Source organism: Candoia aspera, chromosome 2 (assembly GCF_035149785.1).
Source record: "Candoia aspera isolate rCanAsp1 chromosome 2, rCanAsp1.hap2, whole genome shotgun sequence".
Taxonomy (NCBI): domain Eukaryota; kingdom Metazoa; phylum Chordata; class Lepidosauria; order Squamata; family Boidae; genus Candoia; species Candoia aspera.
The window spans coordinates 735,663-754,024 of record NC_086154.1 but is presented as its reverse complement, the minus strand read 5'-3'; the positions used below and the strand labels follow the sequence as shown (position 1 = coordinate 754,024).

General features: G+C 53.4%; 2 protein-coding genes across 2 annotated transcripts in view; one reads left to right on the top strand and one right to left on the bottom strand.

Annotated features, from left to right (window-relative positions):
• Positions 1-18,362, top strand: part of LOC134491980 (zinc finger and SCAN domain-containing protein 2-like) — a 305,728-nt gene that overhangs the window by 64,388 nt on the left and 222,978 nt on the right. The window lies entirely within an intron of this gene.
• LOC134491978 (zinc finger protein 135-like) lies at positions 9,473-13,840 on the bottom strand. Its single transcript, XM_063296087.1, has 3 exons — positions 13,763-13,840; positions 10,283-13,378; positions 9,473-10,176 (listed from the first exon to the last, which is right to left on the bottom strand). Exon 2 carries the CDS (start codon positions 12,885-12,887, stop codon positions 11,592-11,594), a length of 1,296 nt encoding a protein of 431 aa, XP_063152157.1. The 5' UTR covers positions 12,888-13,378; positions 13,763-13,840; the 3' UTR covers positions 9,473-10,176; positions 10,283-11,591.

Genomic DNA, 18,362 nt, shown 5'->3' with positions numbered 1-18,362 from the left:
CCTCTGCTCCCTCCTCGTCGGGGTGCTGTGCACCCATTCCAGAGCCGGGCAAAAGGGCCGCTCCTCCTCCTGCACGGCGAGCTCTTGGCCCCTGGAGCAGGAGACCCTTCCAGAAGCCCAGGCCTGTTCTGCCAACTCTGCGGGCCCCTCTGCGGGGAAAAGGGGGAAACGGGGGTCCCCTGGAGCCGCTCGGGGCAGGGGGCGTGGCGCAGGCGAGGGAGGCTCCCGGAGTCCCTCCCCACCAGGCCAGGCTGGAAGGGCTGCGACCGGGGCCTCCGGCAGCTGAAGCGCTAGTGTTGAGGGGGGTGGTTGGTGCCCCCAGGCCTTCGCTTCCCTGCCGGGTCGCCGCGTGCTGGGCCGGGGCGGGGCACGAGGCCACGCGCTGATGGGAACGCGGCCGGGGGCTTCCCCTCCCAGCACCAGGAGGGGGGCCGCTGAGCTGCTCTCCGGCGGTCCCCGCCTCCCAGCCGCGCCCCGGGCGGCGGCGGCCCACCCGGACGGGCTCTTGCCTGCGCGGCGGGCTCGGGCCGAGCCGCGTCCCTCCAGCAGGCGCCTGGCGGGGGCAGGGCGGCGCCTTGCGCGCCCCTGCTCGGGGAGCCGCCGCCCACGGGCTACCGAGAGGCCAGGGAGCGCGGGCCGGACGCGGACCCTGCTTTCCTCGCGGCCTCTCGCTTCGGCGGCGTTTCCCTCCCGGTCTGGGGCCGCGAAGCGCGGGAGGCGGAGCAGCCGGCGGTGCCTGCGGGCAGAGGCCGGGGCTGGTCGCCTGCTCCCCGCCTGAGTTCTGCCAGGGCTGACCTGAGAGAGCCGCCAGCAGCCAGCCCTTCGACGCAGGCCAGCTCAGGAGCCTGACTTCCCTGGAGCTCCCTCGCTGAGACCGGCTCCAGCAAAGGAGTCTGGCAGGCCGGCTTGCGCTTCCCCCTCCTCCCTCTCAGACGTGGGGGATGAGGGTGAAGCCGGCCTGAGCGGCCTCCTCCTACCTTCTCTTACCTGAGCATCTCTGGATGCTTCCCCAATTTCCTCTGTGGCTCTCCCCACCAGCAGACACGTGGCTCTGCTCGGTCCATCTGCAGCGGTCCTGCTTTGGCTAAAAAGAACAGCCTCCCCAGGCGCATTTTCTGCATGGCATAAAATCAGCTCGGTCTATAGTGGGCACAGCTCGAGAGAAAAGTGCCAGGTTGGTCTGGTGGTTGAGGTACTAGGCTAGGAGCTGGGAGACAGTGAGTTCGAGTCCCGCCTCAGGCACAAAGCCTGCTGGTGGGCTTGGGGCCAATCCCTCCCCCTCGGCCCTCCAAGGAGGGCCTGGGCAAACCACTTCCGAAAACCCGGCTGAGAAAACCACAGGGACTTGCCTTTGTAGGAGTCTGGAGCGCTTCGATGGACCATAACAACTGCAGTGTGGATACAGTGCTGCTTTTCAATTTTCAATATTTCTGCATAAATATGACCTAAAACACAACCTATTCTCCACATTAGATACAGAGAACTCAGGTACACAATGAGTTAAAAACTTACTTGTTCCTTTGTTATTGAGCATAAGAATCAAAAGCAACGTATTTGCATATAGTGTTAGTACATAAAACCGCGGGGTGATGTCCATATGGGCCTGGCATTTCTCTGCAATGAACAATTAAGAGATTTCAGAGAGTGGTCTTTTGATGAAGGGCTGTGTGATGATTGACATCACCTGCTACAGTACCTGTTTTGTGAGTCTCTGGACCTCGCTCTCCAAATGCCAGCGGTGCCCACCAGCCCAAGAATGACGGGGAGCCTCTGCCAGAAATGACAGTTTGCCCACCACGGTGGCAGAGACCAGCCCAAGCCACTCTTTGTCCTTTGGGGAGAGTTGGGTTGGTGGCTCCAGGCAGGGGCTCAAGGGGGTCTCTGGGCTTCCCCTTTTCAAGGACTTCCGATTCTCCGCTCTGCCCTCAGGTCCAGGCTGGGTGAAGGAAGAGGCCTGCTTGCTGAGGGCTGCCTGGAAGGAGGAGCCTTGGCAGCCTTGCTTGAGAATAAGTCTTTGTCAGGGCAGAAAGGAGCACGTACGTGTAACTGGCACTGGGATTCCAGGGTTATATCTGAACCTGGCCTCTGGCTCTGCAGTCCTCTGGCAAGCCAGAATCTGCAGTCGGAGTTGGACCTTGTCAGCATCTCTTGTGCGTGACCGCTGGAGCAGATGCGGGAGGAACGTTAGCTGGTGGCCATTTGGTGGCTGCTCCTGAGAGGCAGCCTGGAGGCAGGCAAGGAAGAGGGGTCAGGCCCATCCGGGGCACCTTTTGCTTCCTTAGTGGCCAAGGAGGCCTCCGGGTTCATCCCGCAAGGAAATTGCATCCCTGGGGTGGGGGGGTCAGAGGCATCTCCTCCCTTCCTTTGGGGCTCGTGGGCCACGAGCCATGGAGGGCTTTGTGCTCCAGGAATGGCTCAGGCCGCTCTGCTTCGAAGCCCGCCAGGTAGGCAGGCTGTGTTCATCAACATTTGCCGTATTCAAAATTAAAATTGATGCATGTGCAGCTGCTACCCCTTCTCACGATTGTTTGATGGGATTTTAATATTGTAGTATTTTTCAACATAGCCTGGCAAATAATTTTGGTTTTGTGGACCCCTGCAAGGGTCTTGGGGGACCCCCGGGGGTCCTCTGACCATGCCTGGAGAATTGCTGTATTAGAGCATCTCTGGTGGGGACCCTCCAGCCCCCCTCTGAAGACCTCCAAGTGAGGAGAATTCACAACATCATGTGGCTGCCTGTTCAACGTTGTGTGCTCACCTTTTTTTTTTTTTTATCATAATCAGACATTTTCCATTAAAATCTGGGTCTGAATTTCCTCCTCTGTGTTTTCTGTGATAATTTAGGCCTTTGGAACGGCCCCGCCAAGCTGCAACTGCAGGCTTGGAATGGATGGGCTGATTTGACAGGCTTTTGCTTCTGTATTAAACAAGCCACTCAGCAGTTAGAGTAATCTAATTAATAGGTTGGTGCCGTCTGGATGCCTGGCAGTTCCGTGCACTTTTCTGGGTGATGCTGCGGAAGGCCTTGTCCGGGAGGCTCTCCAGCTTCCCAGGTGGGCCTTCAGTCCTGGGACTGCCCATCCAAATGCCAGGCCTGACTCTGCTCGTCTTCTGGGTCCCAACACTGGGACCCAGGCCTGCCGCTTGCTAGCAGCTCATAGAGTGCTCAAACCTGAATATATAAAGATTTCAGTAGGAAAACATATCCAAGGAACATCCCCTTCCTGCCAAGCCTGAAAATATAAGCAACAACATGGAATACGGCTTTTCCAGGATTCTGCATGCGGGGTTGAGGCCCTGGATGGAACAGGGAACACTCGCGGAGGTCAGGGGGAGCTCCCTCTGCCCAAATTGGCTTAGATTCTGAGGCTGGCTTAGGCCGGCGGCCGTTCAGCTCAAAAATCCCACAAGCAAGGCTGGGGCTGCAGGGTGCAGTTCTCTTCAGTCACTCCCCCCCCCCCCACTGCAGCGGGATCTCAGACTAGCTGCATGGGTGCCTCTGAAATCCAGAGGATGTTCTCAGACGCGCAGACCCCTCCCCCAGTGGCACTGTCCTCCTTGAGGGAGGGGGCGCTTCCTCCAGCATTAAAGGGGGCAGTGATGCTTCCCTTCCTCAGAAGCCCTTGCTGGACCCAAGAACAGGAACTCCAAACAATGGAAAAACAAAGGTTTTTATAGAAGTTGAGGGGTACAGGGGGAGAAATCCTGGGGATCTGACAGGCTGACCAGTTTGGGGAGCTGGGCAGCTCCTGGTCCCCATCCCTGCGTCGTTTTATGGTTATGTGAGGTTTTTATTTTAAGGCCTAATCTCAGAAACTTGCAGCACAAGCCACGATGGAGATGCGCAGTTCTTTATTAGGTCTTTACCTCGGACTGTCAAAGCCACAACTGGCTCCACGTCCTCCCGCCTCCCTCCTTTGTCCCCCCGCCTTTTCTTTGTCCCGCCCCTTCCTCTGCGCTGACAGCTTGCGTGATGGTGGCCTCTCGGTCTCTCAGCTGTGAACGGGGTTGCTGCCACCTGCCCTCTTCTTATCCCTTGCCCCTCCGCTGCTCGTAGTCTCTCCTTCCTTCCCTTTGATGTGCAAGGTTGGAGCACCCAGGTGCAATTAACCATTGTCCCTGGGTTCTCCATCCTTACATGCCGCCTCCCTGCAGAAAGATGCCCCCCCCTGGATACGGAGGCATCTGGCAAAAGAAAAAGCTAATTAGGAGGTACATATGACAAGGCATTATATTTAAGCTATGTAGGTTTAGTGGGATATTGCTTATGGAACACCCTGACTAGACGAGGTACACGGACATGGTGGCTCACCACCCACTCATCCTCTGTGTCTGGCAGGTGTTTCCATCATACTAAGTATTGTAAGCCCCCCGACATAGTCTGGAGTCCAGAATTTCTTGTATCTCAAAGTGTTGTTCACCGTGAACCAGTGTGGGGGTGGGAGGGGGTGGTTTAGGGTGCCATTGTTCAATGTTCATACTGGTTTAAGAAGACAGCAATGGAAGACTCTGAATCTTGTGCAATGTTTTTGGAAGTCGAAGTTGCACTGTGACATTGTTGATAAGTGATTGGAAACGGGCCGACATACTGTGGGCCAAGTTTCTTTGATGGCTGATTCAATTTCAAGTATTTAGTAGAGAGATAAACCATGTCTCCCATTTTTAGGGGCCACTCGGATCTCCTATCAGCGTATTTTTTGTAATCAGCCTTTGCGTCGTCAAGCGCCTTGACAATCATAGGCCAGCTGTCCCTGAGTTGTGCGATTGAGGCCATCCTTAAAGCGATCAATCAAGGTGGCCTCGGACCATTCGGGAACTTTGCCTTCCAAAACTTTGAATTCCAGTGCATAGTCAGCAACAGGCTTTTGCCCCTGCACAAGTGCTTTAAGTGCGTCCTTAGCTCTTTCTTTAGCCAAGGGATCTTCAAAGTAGTGCTTCAAGGCAGCCAAAAAGGCATCGAATGAGGCCAGGGCTGGAGCCCCAATTTCCAACAGCTGGACATACCAGTCAGCAGCTCTGCCTTTCAATTTCGTGGCCACCGCCGCTATCTTCTCTTCCTCCGAAGGGAAGAGGTGGCCATGCCGTCTCATGAAGCTGGCGGCATTGGTGAGAAAGGACAGGTTAGTGGGGTCACCATCAAACTTTACCGGGAAGTCCCGGGGGGTTCCTCCAATCTGTTGAACCCCACTGGATGGCTGCCTTGGAGCCACCCCTATGGGAGTGGATCCCTGCAGGCCTGCTGACAAGCCCCGTGGTGGGGTGCTCCCTCCCTGAGCCTGTGAGGGGGAAGGCGGGAGGCTAGGCAGCCGCAACACCCCGGGACCTTTGACGATTCTTACAAGATCCCCAAATGCAGCTGACATGGAGCGCAAGACATGTTCCATGGATTCGATCTTGGATTCCAGGACCCTAATTCAGTCTGGCGTGGCGGAGTCCTCCAGCCCCGGTCCCTCCTGCGGAGGGCTCCTTGACACCTCTGGGGGCACCCCCAGCGGAGTGTCTGGCCAGCGGAGCTTCCATGTAGAGCGGGATGGCCCGGGCTGAGGATCCACCAGCGCATCCCATAGAAATTGCTCCTGTCCCACCCCGTCGTCCTGCGGGGGTTTCTTTGATCCTGCTGTAGAATAGGAGTCCCCCGACTGAGAGGTTGCTTGAGCGGGGACAGGGCTCGGGTCCCTGCTCATGAATGTTGACTCTGGAGCTTGTTCTGCCTGTTCCTCGAACTCTGTAAGATCCTCTCCCCCTTCAGCCATCGCTGAATCCTCTTTCACAAGAAAATTTTCTGGTAAAGAGCAGCGAGGTTGGTTTGGAAAATGATTCTCAGCTTTATGTGATGGTTGCCTTAATTCCAATAAAACTCTCAGACTCAAAATGACAATTCAGGTTCTGAGTTTATTTAGAAAAGGGTGCGAACAGGTAAAAAGCTGAGAATGAGAAAAGCGCGCCTAAACTCAAACTAAATAGCATCTTTACAAACAGCAGCCCAGCCCCTCCCTCACATACAGTTCACCCCACATTCCCAGGTGCTCCTAATGAGCTCTGCTGCTCAACGGGCAAAGAGACCTTGACATTTCAGAGATAGTCTAAACACATTCCTCCTGGCACAGATCAGCACGTCTTCAGTACAAGGCTCGCAGCAGCACCCTCCCAGCCAGGACACGTATCAGCACCATGGCAAGCGAACCCTTACGATGCAGAAACACCAGAACGGTGAACATGACATCATCTTTGGTAGAGGCTTCGGAGTCCTCATACGACTCACGCCGTCCCTTCTCAGAGGCTGCCGCTGCCAGTGTCTTGACTTTCTTAACTGGGGCCTTTGGGTTGCTTGCGTTGGTCTTGGGCTGCCCCTGCTTCATGGGGCCTGGGAAGTTGGCTGCTCGGTGTCCCTCCTTCCCACATCGAAAGCACAAGCCTCTACGTGCTCTTCGTTCTTTTTCTTCAGCCCATGGCCGGTCCGCCACCCATCGCCCACTGGGGTCTTTTGTAGTGTTGTAGCGCTGTCCCGTGACATACGATCATTGTTGGCGTCGCACTTGGGCTCGCACTTCCTCTACCTCTCCTGCTAGGCATATCCAGTCTCTCAGCGATTTGGGGTTTCCTCGTGCTAGGGACCACTCTAGGATCTCGGGGCACAAGCCTCCCTTGAAATACTCAATCCTTAGGGACTCTGGCCAGTCAGTTAGCCTTCCTGCTAGAGTTTTAACTCTATAGCATAGTCAGAAACCAATTTGGTCCCTTGTCTTATGGTTGCATGCTGGCTCTGGCTCTCATTGTAGCCAGTGGGTCCTCAAAGCGTTCTTTTAGTGCCTTCATGAAATTCTGAAGGTTTTGGAGTTCAGGGGCTGCTGCCTCATGTAGTCCCTCCAGCCATTCAGCTGCCTCTGCCCTGAGGCGCCTCGATACATAGCGCACTTTGGCATCCTCTGAGCAAAATGTTCCTTCAAATTCACTCATAAACCCTCTGACATGTGTTACAAAACATGCGAGTTGCTTGGGGTCTCCAGTGAATTTGATACTGAGGCCTCTGTCCCCAAAAAACTCCTCCCTCACTCTTGGGCTGCTCAGCCCCCCTGTGATTGGTGGTTCTAACTGCCAAGTGCCTGGGGTGACACCTCCCCAGTTTGTGGGCCTCCTTGTTGTGTCTGGGCTTATTCTGCTTTCTCCCATAGAGGGTGCCCATCTCCCTTGTAGCTCCGGGATGGCTGTTGCTGTTCCATTTTGAATGTCTGGTGTTCTGACTGCAGCCGGCCCTCTCTCTTTGCATGCTCCCTGTGCCTCCCTTAGAGTCGGGTTCACTGCCTCTTCAGGGCCTCGTGCCATCTCCCCCCAGGTGGGTAATCCTCCTTTTCTAAGCAGCTCTATCCTAGATGTCTGGCTGGGTCGCACCCCTCTCCCTATTGCTGCCACGCTGTTCGCTTCAGCTCCGTTCCTTAATTCAAATCTCCCGCCTTCAGTTAGCTCCACTCTCTCCTGCGTTCCGTTTTCTCCTGTAGAGGGTGCCCATCTCCCTTGCTGGCTGTCGCTGTTCCATTTTGAATGTCTGGTGTTCTGACTGCAACCTCTGGAGCAGGCATTTTACGGCCCCGCATAGAGCCGCCATGTCTTGTTTCGGCCTCGTCACTCTGCTCTCCTATCCCGCTGGTAAGCCTCTCGTTTTGGGGCCGGGGTTTTCTGCTCTTTCTCCCTCTATGCTCTCCTGCGATGGAGTTTCTGGGGTATGCAGGTTGCTTGGGAACCACGTTTCACTCAGTGGGGTGTGCAGAGCTTCTAATCACCTCGGGGTTTCCTCTGGGTAGGCCTCTGCGGTTCTGTAGTTTGGCCTCCTCCGTTCTCCCCTCGTTTGAGGTGATCGGCCTTCCGGGGTATCCGCAGTATCTCCCCATGTCGTTGCCTGATGTGGGTCAGCGTTGGGGCATTCCGTTCCCTCCAGTAAGCCCTCCATGCTGTCAGCTGTGGCTTTCTGTGAGGTTTTTATTTTAAGGCCTAATCTCAGAAACTCGCAGCACAAGCCACGATGGAGATGCGCAGTTCTTTATTAGGTCTTTACCTCGGACTGTCAAGGCCACAACTGGCTCCACTTCCTCCCGCCTTTGTCCTCCCTTTCTTTGTCCCGCCCCTTCCTCTGCGTTGACAGCTTGTGTGATGGTGGCCTCTCAGTCTCTCAGTTGTGAATGGGGTTGCTGCCATCTGCTCTCTTCTTATCCCTTGCCCCTCCATTGCCTGTAGTCTCTCCTCTATCCTTCCTTACCTTTGATGTGTAAGGTTAGAGCACCCAGGTGCAATTAACCATTGTCCCTGGGTTCTCCATCCTTACAGGTTAGGCAAAGGGGCCACTTGGGGGGGCGGCAGAGCGGGGAAGCCCCTCCTCAGGGAGACAGAATGTCAGGAGAATGGGGGGCATGTCCCGGAGAGAGGGTGGAACATTGAGAGAATGGGGGGCGTGTCCTGTTGGGGCTCCTCGGCTGGTGACTCTGTTGACCTTCCCTTCTCAGGGCTGGGTGTGGTGGGGGGAGGCATCTCTCCTCTGGTTGGGGGATGGTGAGGGGCCTCCTCTGGGGAGGGGAGGGTCAGTCCGCTCCTGATAGGATCAGGCAAGGGGGGAGCTGGGCTGATCCTGGTCCTGTCCAAAAGACGGGGAGGAAGGGGTGAAGTCTTGTTTGTCAGATCTACAGCTAGTCTTCGCTTAACAACCGTTTGTTTAGCGACTGTCTGGAGTTATGACAGCGCTGAAAAAAATGACTTACAACTGTTCCTCACACTTACAACTGTCACAAGTGTCCCCGGGGTCAGGTAATTGCAATTCAGGTCCTTGGCAACCATCACACATTTACCACGGTTGCAGCATCCCACAGTCAAGAGATCACCATTTTTGACCTTCCCAGCCCACATCCAATAAGCAAAATCAGTAGGACACTGCATGATTCACTTAACGACCATGTAATTTGCTTGAAGACTGCTGCAAAAATGGTCGTAAAATTGGGTCTGGATTCGCTTAAAGATTGCTTCATTTAGCAATCTAAATGCCAGTCTAAATTGTGGTAATTAAGCGAGGACTACCTGTATTTTTCTCCAGATACAAATGTGAACCAAAGCTTCTCCTACAGCCAGAAGGTCTGTTTGGTGGAGGACATTATTTTAATGTTGTACAGTCGATTTTCGTTATTTGCAGATTCCGTATTTGTGAATTTGCCTACTCATTAAAATTTATTTGTACAATAATGGCAAAATCAATACTTGTGGCCCTTTCAGAGTTTATTGTTTTATTATTTATTGTTGTATAGCAAATAACAAAATAACCTAGAGGTGAGGTGAGCCCTCACTCTCCCAGCCTTCCAGAAAGGAGTAAAGACCTGGCTGTGCCATCTTGCATGGGGTTGGCACCCTAAAGACGCTCCCTGGAAATTAAGAACTTTTTCCTGTCCACCTCTTCGAACATATTATTAAGAAGACTGTTTTTATTGTACCGTTTTATTGTTTTATTGTATTTTAATTAATGTGTTATTCCTATTTTACATAAAACATTCCTCTCTGAGTGAGATGGGTGGGGAATAAATTTGATATATAAAAAAGCAAAGGGAATTGACATAGATGCAGCTGCTGTGGATTCAGTGCCGGGAGAGATGAGATGGAGAAACAATGGGGATCCCAGGAAGGAAGAAAAGGTTGGGGCTCTGCTGAGGAGAGAGCAGTTGATCCCTCAGATCACTTCTCAGGAATGGGGGATCCCAGGGTGGCTGGTACATGTGGGGCATCTGGAATCTTTCTAGATCTGGTAGTCTGGGCTAAGCACAAGAGGGAATTCAGGTTAAGGGGGATTTCAGGTTAAGGGGCTGTGGGGTGGATGGTTGCAGCCACTGCCCTGAATGGGGGTCTGTGCTGAGCAGGAGAGGTTGCAGGGTCTGGAGCAACAAGCAGGCCAAGAGTTCCTGGGGACAGACTAGATGGCCTCTACTCCCCTCCCCATTCCCCTCCCTCAAAAGAAAGAGAGGCGTGAAACGAAGCTGGTGGGTCTCGGCAGAAGGCCCAGGCTGCGATTCTCCTCCTCTCGCCAACCCACCGCCTTGAACTTCCATCCTTCAAGGGTTGCAAAAGAGGCAGAAATTCACCAGCTCCTGAAAAAACATCCTTTTGCATCTGACAGATGGAAGCGATAGCAGGATTAACTCATGAGTGCTGTAAAAAAAAGATACCGAAGAAAATTAGAATATATGGTAAAACCTTCAATTAAGTATAAAAAAGTTCTGTTTGAAGGCTCTACAGGAAAAACAAGTTTGCAGACCTTTAAATGTGAAGCCACTCGGATTTGGAGGCTCAGGCCAAAAGAGCCTCTTGCTTCCTCCCCACCCCCGGCCTGGTCCCGGCTCTTCAGTGTCCTTCTGCAAAGGGATCATATGCAAAGTCATCTCCTAGGGAAAAAAGGCATTATAAGCTGATCTCTGAATCGGGCTCCTGAAATGAACAAACCTTGAATTCTTTGCTGTCTTGTGAACTCAGCAAAATCAGGATCATTCATCTGCATAGCTAAAATGCCACTTAGCGGCTCCAAATAATGTTCCTCTTTACTTGTAGGGATTTCTGGGGAAAATTCAAAAAGAAGCCCGGAGAGAGGAGTGAAAGAAATGGAAACATCTCCCATGCCTTGGGAAGGGAGCTGTCCCTCACCTTGGCCCCACGTTCACAGCAACGCTGACACTACCCAGTATCTTTCCTTCTCAAAAGGCACAAATGGTTCTTACACAATGCATTTCTGGAAAGGAAACCTCTCCCACTGGGCAACTCTTTCCTCTATACCCACCACCAAGGGGGATGTAGCAAAGGGGTCAGCCTCCTGGCGCTGCTGTCACCCAGAGCCACGAAAGGCTAACAAGCAGGCACCGCCAGGCAAACACGATCACAGCAGGGGCTGTTCCTAAACCTGAAGGTCCTTCCTGCGCTCAGAACCATAATGCCTTTTCTCCTCAACTCCGTATTCCTGCAGCTCTTTTCCATCACCTTCAACTGCGAGGCAGAACAGCCTTTCCATCTGAAACTTTACAGGGCTTTTGTCACTGCCACGAACATCCCTAATATCTTCTCTCATAAAATCTGAGTGCTTCAATCTTTTTTTCATGTATCTTTTAGGGCCTACAGCAGCTTACTGGGAAGTTCTGCTGGTGGCCAGAAAGGTGTAGTTAGCCTTTCCCAAACTAACATTTTCCATTATTTTTCTCTCCTCCCTCATCTCTAATACTGAGACATGTTTGACTAAAAAGAATCAGCTCAGAAATGAAATATGAAACTTTTCAGCTGGATGTCCAATGGGAGATGAGAAGTGAAATTCAAGCCTTCTCTACACTCATCACCTTCTGCCTCATGTGGGTTTCCTTGTGTCTCTTAAGGGAAGAGCTTGTTGTGAAGCACCGTCCACAGTCTGGGCATTTGAATGGTTTCTCTCCAATGCGTAAAGCTACATGATTTATAAGGCTAGACCTAGTACTGAAACTTTTCCCACAATCCGGACATTCATACAGTTTCTCTCCTGCGTAAATTCTCTGGTGTGTCACTAGGTTGGATTTCCAAACGAAACTTTTCCCACAATCTGGATACTCCTACAGTCTCTCTCCTGTGTGAGTCCTCTGGTGTACCACCAGGTGGGAATTCTGACTGAAACTTTTCTCACAGTCTGGACACTCATATGGTTTCTCTCCTGTGTGAGTCCTGTGGTGTATCACCAGGTGGGAAATGCGACTGAAACTTTTTCCACAATCCGGACACTTATACGGTTTCTCTCCTGTGTGAGTCCTCTGGTGTATCACCAGTTCAGAATTCCGACTGAAACTTTTCCCACAATCTAGACACTTGTACGGTTTCTCTCCTGTGTGAGTCCTCTGGTGTATCAGCAGGTAGGAATTCTGACTGAACCTTTTCCCACAATCTGGACACTCATATGGTTTCTCTCCTGTATGAATCCTCTGGTGTATGACCACGTTGGAAATTCGACTAAAACGTTTCGCACAATCTGGACACTCATACGGTTTCTCTCCTGTGTGAGTCCGCTGGTGTTTCACAAGCTGGGAATTCTGACTGAAACTTTTCCTACAATCTGGACACTCATATGGTTTCTCTCCTGTGTGAGTCCTCTGGTGTTTCACCAGCTTGGAATTCTGATTGAACCTTTTCCCACAATCCGGACACTCATATGGTTTCTCTCCTGTGTGAGTCCTCTGGTGCATCACCAGTTCAGAACTCCGAATGAAACCTTTCCCACAATCTGGACACTCATACGGTTTCTCTCCTGTGTGAGTTCTCTGGTGTATCACAAGGTGGGCATTCTGACTGAACCTTTTCCTACAATCTGGACATTCATACGGTTTCTCTCCTGTGTGAGTCCTCTGGTGTATCACCAATCTGGATTTCTGACTGAACCTTTTCCCACAATCCGGACACTCATACGGTTTCTCTCCTCTGTGAATCCTCTGGTGTATCACCAGGTTGGAATTCCGACTGAAATTTTTCCCACAGTCTGGACACTCATACGGTTTCTCTCCTGTGTGAGTCCTCTGGTGTATCACGAGGTCAGAATTCCGAATGAAACTTTTCCCACAGTCTGGACACTCATACGGTTTCTCTCCTGTGTGAGTCCTATGGTGTAACACCAGGCTGCAATTCTGACTGAAGCTTTTCCCACAATCCGGACACTGATATGGTTTCTCTCCTGTGTGAGTCCTCTGGTGTATCACCAGCTTGGACTTCAAACTGAATCTTTTCACACAATCCGGACACTCATACAGTTTCTCCCCGGTGTGAGTCCTCTTGTGATTCACCAGGGTGGCGTGCTTGCTAAAGCTTTTGCCGCACTGAGAACATTGATAGGGCTTCTCGCTGGTGTGGGTCCTCTTGTGCATGATCAGCTGTGATCTGTAGTATGTGCTTTTCCCACAAAATGCACCTCTGTGGGGCTTTTCCACCACTGATATTCTTGGATTCTCAAGGAGATCAAAGCTATTTCTGATTCCTTGTGTGGTGGTGCTTTGATTCAAGCTACTGTTTCCTTCCTCGCAGGGTGAGGCTTGCGTTATTCTCTGCCCCACGCGGCCATCCAAGTGACCTCTTCCTCCCCACTGATTTACAGATATTTCCTTCTTTTTCTCAATTTGGAAATTATCTCCCTTGATCTTTTCATATAATATTTGAGTTTCACATATTCAATTTTTTCCAGCTGAAAAACTCTCCTCTTGTTTTTCTCTCCCTCGACTGTCCGCTGCTGGGGAAGAAGAGTTTTGGGGTTCTCTGGAGAAAGTGGAAAAGATTTGATTGCTGGCTTGATTTGCTTTCCTTTTTAAAGCTGCTTGTGATTCTCGGTTGTCGAGCAGGCTCTTTTTGGCATCCTTTTTGCCTATAAGAGTCACATAATAGTGTTACTTTCATTATTATCTACAAAACGGCTGCACAGCACGTGCAAACAACAACAAAAAAGCATAGGTTGCAATGAAAAAGGGAAAGTGCCAGAAGGGCAGATTAACCTCTAACATTCATTATGGCTCATTTGCCACATAGAAGACCTGCGAGAGCCGAGTTCGAATCCTGGAATTCGCTCTCCGAACCCGCGACCGCCGCAGAAGGGCGCGCACCGGCCTCGAGGCGCGCAGCACCGGCGAACGCCGTCCGGGGCGGGGCGGGGCGGGGCGGGGCGGGGGGGCGCCGGCAGCGCTCCCCTCTGGCCCCGCCCCGCCGAGGGCCCGGAACAGCCCCGGCGCCTCCCCCGCCCGCCCCCGCTCACCTCCCGCAGCTGCGGCGGCTGCTCCGGCCCGGCCAGACCGCGCGGCGCCCCTCCAGCCGCTCCCCCAGGCGGAAGCCGGAACAGGAAGTGCCCCTGCCCTCCTCTCCTCCGACGTCCCCTCTAGCCGTCCAGTCCTCTATCGCTGCAGCCGCTGCCGGACCGAGGCTTCCCGGGCGGGCGTCGCTCAGCCCGAGAGCGCCATCTAGCGCCGCGGGGCTGCAACGCCCGCTCGTCCGGCCTCCCCCGAAGGCGTGGGCGGGGCCGTGGCTGGACTCCGGGCCGCCCCGCCCCGCCCCGCCCCGCCCCTTTCGACCCCGCGGCCGCCCCGACGTGGGGTTCCCTTCGGCTGCCGGGCTGGGATCCGGCACCGAGCCAAGGGGAAGTTTTCAGAGGTGCAATGAAATGCGCTACTTTTCCTTAATGAATACATGAAGAACTACCGAGCTATTCACGCCTTTCTTAACTGAGTTCTGTGTAGTTTTAGGACTTGTGTGGGGAACAGACACATTTTCGGTCCTGTTTGTGCGGAAATACTGAAACCGCAACAGGTCCACAAACTTGGAAGCGCCACTGCCGATCCCTCCCCACCCGCCACCCCTCCAGGGCCCCCCAGACCCAGAGGGGCTTCCGCAGGGGCTCAGCACCCCCCGCCCCTCCCTAGACTGGCAGGGTGCCCACACCTCCTGCAGCCCCACCACAGAGGGCGATTCAGAGCCCCTCCGGCCCCCACCCCCAGGGAGGGCCGGCCAGCCCCATGTCCGGGGAGAACGGCCCCCGCAGCCACCGGGCTCCCCCCAACCTCAAGACCATGCCCGGAGTCGTTGGGGGGGTTGAGGGCTGCTCTTTCCAGGCGGAACGTCTTTACTCCAGACCAGGGAGCGGGGAAAATGGCCACCTTTTGTGGGGGGGATGAAAGCTGCAGCTCACAGCAACGCCTCTCCCCACCACATCCCCACAGGCCACTCACCGCCCCTCAAAGGCTTCCGGGGATATTTCTTGCAGGCTGAACTGGGTGGTGCGTGGGGTGCCCCAACCTGGATCTCGGGACCGACGGGGTGCTGGGGGCCAACCAACAATGACCCCCAGGGGACTTTCAAGGCACAGAGGCTGCGGGATTCTGCCTGCCTCCTCGAACCCGGGGCGGCTGACCCCAAGCTGCTGCGTGCGGGCGAAGCTCCCAAACCCTCGGAGGCAGGAGAGAGGCGGATGGGGGTCCTGGCCTGGGGCCGACTCCAGAGTTTCTCCCTCTCTGGGGCAAACCTCATGCCCCCGTGCCAAGGGCTGACCCCACTTCCTTGGCTGATGAAGGGGCATTTCCTTTCTCTGTGCAGACTCCCACCCAGGGGCCGGCCTGGCAGATCCCAGCCGAGGAGGAGCAGATCTGCTGCGCGCTGGGATGGGAGGCCACGCAGAAATCCCACGGCCGTGTGTTGGGCTGGCTGGTCAAGAAACGTCCCGGAAGAAGCCGGTGCGATTCCGCTTCCCTGATAGTCCCCAGCAAGGACACAGGCGGGTCCACGGAGTCCCTCTCCAGCACGTGGGGAGGGGGACCGTGAGAGGAGCTGGACCACCCTGGGCGCCGTCAGCCGCTGAGCTTGGCCAGCCGCCTCTCGGCGCCGGTCCTCCTCTGCCCACCAGAGGGCGCTCTGGGGCTCTTGGGGAAATGGCCCGGACCCTCTTCCCTGCCTTTGGGGAGGGGTTTTTATTGCCCCCAAGGACTCCCCAGCCTCATTTGCCTGGCCCGTTTTGTAGCTCTGCATATGTGGTTCCTTCCCCCTTCCCCTTATCAGGACCCTTGTCTGTGAATTCTTTAGCCAACCTAGTTGCTTCTGCTGCTGCTGGGCCATAACCTACCGAGGAGAGCTATGGAGGAAGTTAAAGCGATTTTTAAAGAGTTTTACCAGCAACAGTGATGCCATGAGCTAAACCGTGAAGGGCAACCCAAGGCGGGAAGGTCACGTGAAGGAAGGGAGAGAACTTGTTGCAAATCCTCCCGTCTGTTAACGGAGTTTTTCTTTTTTTTTCCTTTTTGAAGGGCTCCTGTCTTTCGGGGATGGGGCAGTGTGTTTCTCCGAGGAGGAGGGGTCTTGCCTGGATGGCCCCCCCAACAGCTCTCTGCGAAGAGGTCATGGTGGAGAACGCAAGAAGTGTGGCCCCTCTGAGGAGGGGCCCCTGCTGCACCAGGAAGTGCATCAGAAAGACCCTTGGAGGTCAGGCATAGGCATAAGCAGCCATTTCTCATTAAAAATCCACAAGTCGACCTCATGGCCTGGCTGGGAGCTGGAAACCTTTTGGCTCCAAGGAGGGAGAGGAGCCGAGAGCTGCCTGGTCAGGTGTGCCTTTGGCTCTTGGGGGTTCCCCTGAAGGAACGGCGGGGTCCCCCTTCAACCTGCCCACTACCAGACCCACCCCTGGCTGCAGGTGAGGGTGCCTCCCGCCATCTTTGCAGACCCTTGTAGAGGGAGGAGGGGGCTGCTGGTCCCCTTCCTGGGGCATCTCTCTGGCTCCTTCCCTGGTCAGCAAGGAAGATCATGAAAGAGGAAGACCATTATAGTGGAGAGCAGGACTCAGGGAGAGCGTAACAGGAAGCATACGGAGGATAGGATAAAGTCTCTCCCCCTCCCTCTCGCTCTCCACATTTACACACAAACACACAGAGAGGGACACAGACTTCTTGCCTGCTGGCTACTTTCAACCTAACTCTGGCATTTGAATCTTGTTTAGCCCCGTCATAAGTACCGTCTTCAGCAACAGATCGTCACCTTGTCGCGGTGCTGGAGCTTGAGCACCTCAGTGACACCATGAGCTAAACCGTGAAGGGCCACCCAAGACAGGAAGGTCATGACAGAGAGGTCAGACTAAATGCGATCCTTGGGGAAGGTAATGGCAACCCACCCCAGTATTCTTGCCGTGAAAACTAAATGGATCAGTACAACCAGAGATATGTCGGTATACCATCGGAAGATGAGACCCCAGGTCGGAAGATGGTCAAAATGCTACTGGGGAGGAACAGAGGATGAGCTCAACTAGCCCCAAACGTGATGACGCAGCTAGCTCAAAGCCGAAAGGACGGCTAGCGGCCGACGGTGCTGGTGGTGAACGGCGAATCCGACGTTCTAAGGATCAACACACCATTGGAACCTGGAACGTAAGATCTATAAGCCAGGGCAAATTGGATGTGGTTCTTGGTGAGATGTCAAGATTAAAGACAGACATTTTGGGCGTCAGTGAACTGAAATGGACTGGAATGGGCCACTTCACAAGACAAGACACCCTGGAGAAGATGCTGGTGCTAGGGAGAGTGGAAGGCAAAAGGAAGAGGGGCCGACCAAGGGCAAGGTGGATGGATGACATTCTGGAGGTGGCAGACTCGTCCCTGGGGGAGCTGGGGGTGGTGACGACCGACAGGAAGCTCTGGCGTGGGCTGGTCCCTGAAGTCACGAAGAGTCGGAAGCGACTGAATGAATAAACAACAAAATAAGATGTTGGGAAGCTATTTTGTTTTCGTTTAAACGCTTTGGTTTACCTTGATAATTGTTTAAATAAGTTGATCAGGAGGATTTTTTTAAAGGTTGAGATGGATATATATATTTTTTATTTTGGGGATATTATTTGTATAAATAAAGAATAGTAGTAAGACGTAATTAGGTTATTTTTTCTTAGTTTAGTTGACAGATAGGAGTAAACTATAGTGAAGAAGGATAATGTTTGTTAGTTTAACAGGTGAAAAATTAGGTTTTCTTATGTCCTTTAACTGGTAGGGAAAATTTGCTTTAGAAGGGAATGCTATATTGAGAATTGGAATGTTTTATAGAAATAACGTTCACTATAATTTAAGTTGGAGTAAGAGACTGATATTGATTTACGTGTATCTTTGCTGTAGAAAGTCGGAAGTCACCCTGTAGTAGTTTTGTTTGTATTTCCACACTTTTTGGTTTTTTCTCTTTTTCTTTGTAGGTTTGTTTATTTCATGAAAAAAAAAAAATAAAGTTCTTTTTTAAAAAAAGGAAGACTCGTCTTTATACCGACACTCTCTTTGCAGGATCCTGAGGCAGTTCTGGAGGAAGAGGGTCCCCTTGCAGCTCCCCCCCCCCCCCGGAGAACGTGGATCCCTTTGGACCAGGTGACTGGCTGGGGGTCCGGCACTTTGCCAGGGCTTCTCCTTCCGAGCCCAGACGGGGGTGCCCATCTCAGGTTCTCCCAACTCCCCACAGGGCTGTCAAGGTATCTGAACGACCTGCCGGATTCCTCAGACCACATCAAGACTGCAGTCACTTTGGCCCAGCTGGAGGTGACCCAGGTCAGGTCCCGCTTTGTGACGCAGATGTGGCCCACATAAGGACCAGCGGAACATCACTGGCTCGTCTGAGGGATTCCTGGAGAATTCACTCACCCGCACTGGCCGTGGTTTACCTGAGGTCGCATTCTGTACTTCGATCGGTGTTATTCTAGCGTTGTGACGTCATGCAGCCTGCACCTTCCTCTCTCGCTCCCTATTTTCACTCTAGCTTTGCGCCCTGGGCCTCCATGCCCATTGCGCTGGAATGCCGCCTTTGCCCGTTCCGATGGAGGCGGTCCCCTTTGGCATTCCTTCAGGTTT

Coding starts and splice junctions, on each gene's coding strand:
- LOC134491978 (XM_063296087.1), bottom strand. CDS start 12,887: ATGCACAAGAGGACCCACACCAGCGAGAAGCCCTATCAATGTTCTCAG.